Here is a 10,438-nt window from a genome sequence, read left to right on the forward strand (position 1 = left end):
AGCTTTCATCGCTTCCGATTCCCTCATCGTCGCTGTAGGATTTGTATCTTGTGAGAACAGAACCACCGGCATTGTCCTACTGACCTTATCGGTGGGATTTGAAGGCATGATCTATGGCGGCATTATGGCCAACCATGTGGATTTTGCCCCGGGTTAAGTCAATAATTAACCAGTCACCAGCCGATTTTTGCCCAATCAAAACGCAAGGTTTGTGACATACCCTCAAGCCCGCTCGGACAAATATAGATGATTGTTTGCAATTAAGGAATTTGACATCACGCTGCTCTTTGTTATTGTTTCTAGATCGCTAGTTGTGTGATTAGTTCTCAATAGATTTGCTCAATCAAACTATAAATGTTAAAGGTTACGAATAGTTTTCTGTAATGGTGCGGCAATGTGGTCTTGTGGTATGAGTATGACACTCGCTTTCGAGCCTCGCTCGGCGCATAGTTGAGTCCTAGGAGAAGGCTCTTTAATCACATTCTCTCACTGTACTCAGGAGTAAATTGAGTACCTGGCCATTAACAGCACTGTTTGTCGAAAAACAACAATTAAAATATCGCCTAACAGGCGTCATGTCTCGTTCTACACGTTACGTGTTGCTTTTGGTCAGGGATTCCCTGTAAAGCGCTTTGAGCACGTTTAGTAGATATTGCGCTATATAAAAGCTCCAAAAATAAAAGATAAAGTCCAATGTGTTAATCTGCAAAAGGTAAATTATCCATTTCTGCAGGTGTTATACAAATCATTAGGTGACTCTCGGGTGTTTGGTTTTTGTTGTTTGTTTGGTGGCGGTTTTGGTTCGTTTTTTTTTTTTTTGGATTTTTTTTCAATCTTGTTTTTATTCTTTTAAATCTTCCACGACAGATATGCAGGTGTTGCGTTTGGTATATCAAACTTTGTGTCCACGATTCCGGGAATATTAGCACCTATGGTTTTTGAAGCCTTGACACCAAATGTATGTTTTCATTTTTTTTTTCTTCCTATCTGTGAGTATTTTTGAAGCATTTCACCACCCCTTCCAACCTTGAAAAAAAAAAATACCATCCAATATACTCAGCAGTCCTCATTGCAAAATAGAACACTTTTCTCTGTTTTGTTTGTTTTTATGGGTTTTTTACGGCGCTTGCGACACATTTAGGTCATATCAGCGTCAGTAAAAAGGAAGACAATGGAACAGTAAACAGTTCTAGAATTCCAGTTAAGGCATTCAAGAAAACGCAAGACAAAGGGGAAATGGTTCGAATAAGGAACAGATGTAGATTCCAAGAGCACATTATCAGTGTACTTTGTTTGAGATCACCTAAATGTCTCATCCAGACACAAGCACAGGTCCCCACTAAGAGGAATATATTCAAATGTTTACAAATAATAATAATAATAATAATAATAATAATAATAATAATAATAATAATAATAATAATAATAATAATAATAATAATAATAATAATAATAATAAATTGTTGATCTAAAAAGTTAACTATAGCAACTAATATTTTTATGTCCTAAACATTACGAATTTTAGAATTTTCAAGTTGACATGTCTGCAATAAGACCATGATGATCATGAACAAGACCACTTACTTATACTTTTTCACCATACTCGTGTATAAATGATAGTAGCTTACAAACTGTGTTATATCTGAAATACCGAAGGTTGCTATTGGCTTGGAACCCTATGTAGAACGATCTAAACACAATGGGTGATGCGCTATACAAAAACTCACGTCATTTTTGTTTTGTTTTGTTTTTCGTTTGTTTGTTGTTTTTGTTTGTTTTTTTTGTTGATTTTTTTTTGTTTTTTGTTTTTGTCGTTTTTTGTTGTTTTCAGTTTATCTATATTATTTTGTAAAAAATAAAATCTGAATTGAAATTTTTTTAAAGCCTTTATTGAGAGAAAATGCAAGAATTTTCACTTGAAGGTTAATGTCATTTCCATCAGTCTGACTGGACCATACCAAGTATAATTTACCTTCACTCGTGTCATCATTCCCTCCCAACCCCCAACCCCCCCCCCCCCCCCCCCCCCTTGCCCATCTTTACAAACTTTTTATTTAACATAGAAAACACAAGAAGAATGGAGAAATGTTTTTACGTGTGTGGTGCGTTCGTGTTGGTCGGAGCCGTTGTCTTCGGATGTTTTGCTCAAGGAGAGACCCAACCGTGGGCCAGAGAGCAGCCCGACTCACCTAATGTCGAGGATGGTGAAGATAGTAGTAGTATTAATAAGGAGACGCTAAACCAAGCATTTGAACCGGGCGAAGAGCTTAAAAATGAAGTGAAATTGGTCGACTAAAGACAGAGATGAATATGAATGATGATGAAGAGCGGTGAAGAGTTTTGTTAAGATATTAATGAAATTAAGTAAAATTCTGGCTATCAATACTGCCGTGTTCTCTCTCTCTCTCTCTCTCTCTCTCTCTCTCTCTCTCTCTCTCTCTCTTACTTACATAGCAACCTATCTATCTGCCAACCTACCAGCATATATACTTACCTACTTATCCATCTACAAAACTACCTGACTATCTACCTTTCCACTTACCTATTTATCTGTCTGTCCGTCCGTCTATAAATAGATCTATACATAATATCTATCGATCAATATAGAAAAATAAATAAAATTTAAATCTAACACATTTTTTTTTATTTTCTTGTTTTCAAGAGTTACTACTGAGCTTACGAAATGTTTAGGTTAGGTCTACAATCCGAATCGCTCTCTCCGCTCGTCTACTTCCTTGTACTTGTGATGATTTAAAAGATAAAAAGACAAAAAATATCACCTCCCAAAAGTCTAACTATAATATATTAGACTGTTTCACTCCCAGCTAGGGTATCCGGCTAAGGCCAGGACAAAACCAAGTAATCTCGTTCCAAGACAAAGGCGAAAAGCGTGTTGGAAAACTATGATAGAAGACACAGTAAGTAGCTCCTGCCCTGTATGGGAGGTCAGGAACCCCATCCGGGAGTTATTGCTGATTTTACGAAATTTTAAAGTTATGTTAATTCAGCGAATATATATTCCACATTAAAATTAAAATTATGCCCTTTCGCAACGGCACCATAATATTCCATCGCTTAGGCATTCCATGAAGGAATATAGATAACCCATCAAACAGGATGTCTGATGCCAACATGAATCACCCATGTTGTCCAGGTGAGCAAATTGGGGGTTACTAATCTTGCCCAAGGAAAAATAACGAAAGTGCCTGAAGCGGGGCTCGAACCAAGGACCTTACGGGTCACAGTGCAATCTCTTAACCACTCGATCACTTCGCGCCCCTATATAAAATATTCCACATAAGTAACCTTTATTGAGTGATTTACAAAACAAAAAAAGAAAGAAAGAAAAGAAAAGAAATAATAATAACTTTAATCCTTACCCTAACCAAACTGACTGTCTCTCTTCTGACAAAAGACTCCAGAACAGGGCCTAGCCATCGTTGCAGAACAAAAAAAAAAACAAAAAACTTCGTGGAAAGGTACATAGGGATTCAAAAATTAACGAAAGTAGCATCCAAGGCCCATTAATTAAATCAATGGTCCAATAAGCCGACAATTTATATACACTCTATTATACTACGAGCCGACATTTTATATACACTCTATTATACAACGGAGTAAGACAAGGTTGCGTCTTATTACCGGACCTTTTTTGTAGTGGTAACATTACCACTTTAATATTGTCATTATCATTATTATGTAATGAACCATTACTTATTGTTTTATTGTTTACCTCCTGGTTGAGGTCACTTTCACTTTCAATATTCTAGTTAACGGTCTATCAGTATTTCAATAAAGGCTATCCTATTGTTTTTTTTTTTTGTTTGTTTTTAATGGTTTTACGGCGCTTGCAACACATTTAGGTCATATCAGCGCCAGTAAAAAGGAAGAAAATGGGATAGTAGAAAGTTCTAGAATTACAATTGAAGCATCCAAGAGAAAGTAAGACATAGTGGAACTGGGAACAAATAGGGATCAGATGTAGATTCCAAGAGCATAGCACCAATGTACTTAGTTTGAGATCACCGATAAGTCTCATCCGGACACAAGAACAAAATCCAACAGAGAGGAACACACTCAAATGCTTACATTATAGATTTAAAAATAACAAATATACTAATACATAACAGAGAGATGATTTACAAGGAAAAAAATATCTCCCAAAACAATAACTATGCATTTGACTGTTTCCCTCCCAGCCAGGACTCCGACCAGGGCCAGGAAAAAAAAACTAAGTAATCTCATTCCAAGACAAAGACAGAAAGCATGTTGGAAAACAGATATAAGGGGATAGAAGACACAGTGTGTACCTCCCTGCCCGCTATGGGAGGTCAGGATCCCCACCCAGAAAGGCTATCCTATTCCCTGAAACAATCCAGTGTCATCTAATGATTTCAAAGTCATCATAACCCTACATGGTATCAGAAGTGGAGAAAATTCATTGATTATTATAGTGTTTATCATATTTCGGATGATGAATCACAGGTATATTGAATAATGTCCAAGATACCAGTACCAAAACAGTTGGAAACAACGTCCAACATCGCTTTAAATTGGAAACGGTTCAAAAGGGATTGGAAGAATTATGAAATTGCTAGTAAATTGAGTCAAGAATCAGAGGAAATGAGACTCGCAACACTGTTGGCAGTGATCGGCAATGATGCTCTTGAAATTTATGATGGACTTTTTGTCACAGAAAATGAAAGTCGTACTGTGGATGAAGTGTTAGAAGCATTTAACTCATTTTGCATCGGAAAGACTAATGAAACTTACGAACATGAGAGAGCAAAAAGAAGGTGAGTCAATAGACACCTATCTTGCAGAATTGAGGAAACTGGCCAAAACTTGCAACTACGGAAGTCTTGAAGATGACTTGATCAGAGACCGAATAGTGATAGGCATCAATAGTGAGGAGATAAGAAGAAAATTGCTTGAATGCTGTGATCTCACTTTATAAAAAACGGTGGACATGGTGCGGTCAATGGAAATAGCAGTTCGCCAAGTGCAGAGTCGGAAGAGCTGTACCGAGAGTACCAGCAGACCCAGTCCCAGGACGCAGCCGATAGACTACTTCAGTCTCTGGCAGAGGGAAGGAAGCAACGGTGGCAGGAGACCGTGGAAAGCCTCGACTTTACACACTCCAGCCGCCACGCTTGGCGTTTGATAAAGAAATTGGACCCAGATCGGAATTTCGCGAAGGCTGCACCGGAATGCGAGGCAGACACAATTGCCAAGAACATTAAGAACCGTAGTAAGCGGGTCCCTAATCAGGCTTTTGAGCGCGGTGTCCGCAAGGCGTACCGTACGATTTTGGACTCGCTACCTGCGGAGGAGTCGGACTGGACGGCCCCGTTCAGTCCCCGAGAAGTGGGTGCAGCCATTAGCGAAGTGAAGAACGGCAAAGCAGCAGGGATAGATGGTGTATATCCCGATATGGTGACGCATCTGGGCCCCAGGGCACGGGCCTGGCTAGCAGAGGCAATGTCTGACATCCTTGCAAAAGGAAAGCTTCCACAAGTGTGGAAGCATGCGAAGATAGTTGCCATCCTGAAGCCAGGGAAGCCGGCGAAGGAGGCAGACAGTTACAGACCCATATCGCTGCTGAGCTGTCTTTACAAATTGTTGGAGCGTGTTCTATTAAACCGATGGGGGCCGGTCCTAGACGCTGCCCTGCCACCCGAGCAGGCAGGCTTCAGGGAAGGGAGGTGCACCACGGAGCAGGTCATTGCCCTTACAGAGCATATTGAGCACGGGTTCGAGAGAAAACAGCAAACAGGTGCTGTGTTTATAGACCTATCAGCGGCGTACGATACGGTCTGGTGCGATGAGTTAATGCTCAAACTTGCAAAAATCATAAGGTGCAAAAAGACCTTGAAGTTGTTCTCTTCGATCTTAGGGAAAGGCAATTCCACGTCGCGCTGGGAGACGTCACGAGCAAAGTAAGGAAATTGAAGAATGGGGTCCCTCAGGGTCGGTACTTGCGCCAATGTTGTTTAACGTTTACATTAGCGATATGCCGAACACTTCCTCCCTGAGGCTGGGATACGCAGACGACTGGGCACTCGTTACTCAGAGTAAAGTGTGGACCCGTCTCGAGAGCGTACTCAGCGAGGACGTCACCAGACTCAAATCCTACTTTGACAAGTGGTACCTGAAGATGAACACTTCAAAAACCGTGGCCACTGCATTTCACTTATGCAGTGGTTGGCACACCCGTAAACTGAATGTCCTAGTCGGGGACCAGCCACTCCCATATGAGCCGCGTCCAAAATATTTAGGGGTGACGTTGGATCGCAGTCTTACCTATCGGGTTCATCTCGAAGGGGTTGCCCGGAAGATAGAGAAGCGGAATAGTCTTCTGAGGAAGCTGGCGGGATCGACTTGGGGCGCTAGCCAAGCGCTCCTGAGAACATCCGCCCTGGCACTATGCTATTCCACCGCGGAGTATTGCGCTCCAGTGTGGGGTAGAAGCAGAAACGTTGAGAAGGTGGATGTAAAACTTCGCAAGTCGATGCACATAGTGTCGGGAACGCTAGCAACAACCCCTAGAGAATGGGGCCCGATAATGGCGGCGATCCAGCCCCCCGATGTCCGGAGGGAGACCATTACGGGAAACTGGCAAAGTAAGATCAAAGAGAGAGGGAATGGGGATACCCCTCTCATGCGCATAATGAACGGTGCCCCCGTTTCGAGCCGAAATAAGTCCCGGCAACCCTTGTACGCAGAATCCCTGACTACGGACAGAGCTGCACATACGAGATGGAAGTCGGTTTGGACGAATTCAATCCCTCGTGGGGGCGGGGACCTACCCTCCTCTAAGCTTGGTGAGAAGTTGCCAGGCTTTGATACCAGTAAGAGGAGACACTGGTAGCTGCGAATCGGCTTCGGTCGAGGAGCTGCCTAACGGCCGGTACGTTACATCAGTGGGGTCTAACTTCCTGTCCAATATGTCCACGCTGTGGGCAAGAACCCGAAACGGCAGAGCATCTAGTCGAAAGGTGTGTTGTGACGATGCTACCAGGCGGGTTCGCGACGGTGCACGAATGCGGACCGGACTTTGCTGATTGGGTCGATCGTCATAACATAATAGTGTGAACCATAAGAAGCTGCTGCCAAGTGCAATTGTGCTCTAATTCTAATGGTAACAGTGGAATGAATGTTGATCGTGTGCAAAGTGAAAGAAGTGTTGAAAGTGTGAGATCAAAGAGGATTAATAATAATAAACCAAAGAAACATTACTATCAAAACCAACCCTGCACCAGATGTGGAAAAATTCATGGAGACAATAGGTGTCCAGCCAGAGATGCAAAATGCCATAAGTGTGAACGGATTGGACACTTTGAGAAAATGTGTCGCACCAAATTCGGTCAAACGAAAACCCATTACAAAAATGCACCACGACAGAGAAACTATGTTAATAATGTGAACTATGATGATTCAGATTCAGAAGATGGAAATTTTCTTGGTGCAGTAAGAAATGAGAATCAAAATATTGAAAACCCGTGGCGTGTTGACATTTTGATTGGGAAAGATGTGATTGATTTTGAATTAGACACCGGTGCTGATGTTACAGTCATTCCTGAAACAGTATTGCCAGCAGGGGTTGTATTGAAAGACACTAGAAAACGTTTGTTTGGACCTGGAAGAGAAGCAGTCCTAGTAAAAGGGAAATTTACTGCAGAATTGAAGAGAGGAAAGAGAAAAACAAAGCAAAACATTTACGTTATTGAACATTTGACTGAGCCACTGTTAGGTAGACCTGCAATTGAGGCATTAAAATTGATTGCCAGAGTGAACAAAATTGAAAAAGACAAAATGGGCTCTGAGATTAGGGAACAGTATCCAGAATTGTTCTCGGGATTAGGTCGTATCAAAGATAGAAAGTATACCATCAAGTTGCAACAGGTGTGACACCTTTTTCGGTGTCAACGCCAAGACGAATACCATTACCAGTATACGAAAAAGTGCGCCAAGAGCTAGATAGGCTCGAAAAAATGGACATCATCAAACCAGTGTCAAAACCAACAGACTGGTGTGCACCAATTGTTGTCGTACCCAAGAACAATAGTGATAAAGTGAGAATTTGCGTGGATTTAACAAAATTAAATCAAGGGGTGAAAAGAGATAACGTTCCACTCCCATGCACTGATCAACTTCTAAGCCAGTTATCAGGACAGACCATTTGGTCAAAACTAGATTGTAATGCAGGATTTCATCAACTATTGCTTGATGAAGAACCACAAGAACTAACAACATTTATAACTCCCTTTGGCAGATACTGTTATAAGCGATTGTGCTTCGGAATAAGTTCAAGTCCTGAGATCTTCCAAAGAGAGATGTGTCAACTCCTCAAAGACATACCCGGTGTAGTTTGTGCAATTGATGACATTCTAGTTGGGGGTACCACAGAAAAGGAGCATGATGAGAGATTGCACAAAGTCTTGTTACGGTTGAAAGAATCCGGATTAACTTTGAATGACAAATGCGAGTTCAGTCAAAATAAAATAAAATTCTTGGGACACATGATATCTTGTGACGGAATTGAAATTGACCCGTCGAAAATGAAAGCGATAAAGGAATATCCAACACCAATAACGTCAAAGAATTGCGTAGATTTTGGGTATGATAAATCATGTCAGTAAATTCATTGACAACGTTGCAGAAAAAACAGAACCATTACGACAGTTATTAAAAACAGATAACGAATGGCTGTGGGATGCTAAACAAAAAACAGCTTTTGAGACACTGAAAGGTGACCTGACAAAACCACCAGTTCTCATCCACTACAACTCAAAGAAAGATACTAAAGTACAAACAGATGCCTCCAAGTATGGACTTGGAGCTGTTTTATTCCAAAAGGTTGACGACCATGGGAAACCTGTATTTCATGCATCTAGGTCTCTGACTCCAACAGAACAAAGATATCCGCAGGTGGAAAAAGAGGCTCTCGGAGTCACCTGAGGGTGTGAACGTTTTTCTGACTACTTAGTGGGTTTAAATACATTTGTAATTGAAACAGACCACAAACCGCTTGTTGCGCTTCTCCGTGAAAAACGATTAGACGAATTAACCCCGAGAATACAAAGATTTAGAATGAGGTTGATGAGATTTTCCTTTACGGTACAATACAAGAAAGGTAAAGATTTATTCACTGCCGACGCTTTATCGAGAGCACCCTTAACACAACAGAATCTTGAAAATGAAACAGTGAGGGAAAAAGAAGTAAATGTGTTCGTCAATTTTGTTATGAAAAACTTACCAGCCACTGAAAATAAAATGACAGAAATAAGAAATGCACAAAATGACTCTATCCTGAAGAACATCAAGCAATATTGCCTACAAGGCTGGCCTACATCTAAGAATATTAATGTTGATGAAAAGAAATATTTTTCTGTAAAAGAGGAGTTATCACTACATGATGATATTTTACTATATCAATCTAGAATGGTTATTCCTGAGAAAATAAGAAAGGAAATACTGAACAAACTCCACGAAAGTCACTTGGGAATTGTGAAATGACGGGCCTTGGCAAAGGAAAGTGTTTGGTGGCCAGGAATGTCAACTGATATCGAAAATGAAATTAGAAGCTGTTTAGTATGTGAAAAATATAAAATGTTGCCACCAGAACCTTTGCAACCATCCGAAACGCCTTTACATCCTTGGCAGAAGATAGGAATGGACCTTTTCGAATGGAAAAGTTCAACATACCTACTATTCGTTGATTACTACTCAAGGTGGATCGAGATTGCGTACCTGAAATCGACAACATCAGCTTCAATCATCGAACACACAAAGTCTGTTTTCGCTAAGTATGGGATACCAGAGACTGTCGTTTCCGACAACGGTCCACAATTAGTGTCTTCAGAGTTTGGAGCATTTGAAAAATTATACCAATTTAAACATGTCACCAGCAGTCCACGATATCCACAATCGAATGGAGAAGCAGAACGTGCTGTTCGCACAATCAAAAACTTACTGAAAAAGGCGAAAGACCCATACATTTCCCTATTGAATTACAGGGCTACTCCACTTGAACATGGCTTGAGTCCTGCAGAGCTGTTGATGGGGCGGAAACTAAGGACAAAGATACCCGCTATGTCTGAAAAATATGTGGGTGTTGCCTATGAAAAATTTCGGGAAAAGGACAAACACTTGAAAGAGCGCCAAAAGAGAAATTTTGATCAATATCACAAAGCCCGTCCCCTCCTTCCGATGAAGCCCAGTCAGCATGTGTGGATCCAATCACAAAACCAGCATGGTGTTATTCATGGTTCGCCTAAAAACCGTTCATATTTGATCAAAACGCCACTTGGTTATCAACGCAGAAACCGCCAACACTTGCGATATCGAGGCACTGAATCAGAAGTGCTACACCAACAACAGTCGCCAAAGCCGAATGATCTACTTCCTTCGCAACATTCAGATGATGATTTCACAG

At 41.0% G+C, this 10,438-nt stretch overlaps 1 protein-coding gene across 1 annotated transcript in view; it reads left to right on the plus strand.

The window, feature by feature from the left end:
* LOC144972003 (sialin-like) overlaps window positions 1-854 on the plus strand; it is a 28,935-nt gene extending 28,081 nt beyond the window's left edge. The window contains exon 10 of the mRNA XM_078913083.1: window positions 3-854. Within this exon, the coding sequence (XP_078769209.1) occupies window positions 3-157 (155 nt within the window). The 3' untranslated portion in view covers window positions 158-854. The remainder of the gene's footprint in view (window positions 1-2) is intronic.
* Window positions 855-10,438: the final 9,584 nt, after the last annotated feature.

This window comes from Berghia stephanieae, chromosome 4 (assembly GCF_034508935.2).
Source record: "Berghia stephanieae isolate SIO BIC M18660-M18661 chromosome 4, UCSD_Bste_1.3, whole genome shotgun sequence".
NCBI classification, from domain to species: Eukaryota; Metazoa; Mollusca; class Gastropoda; order Nudibranchia; family Aeolidiidae; genus Berghia; species Berghia stephanieae.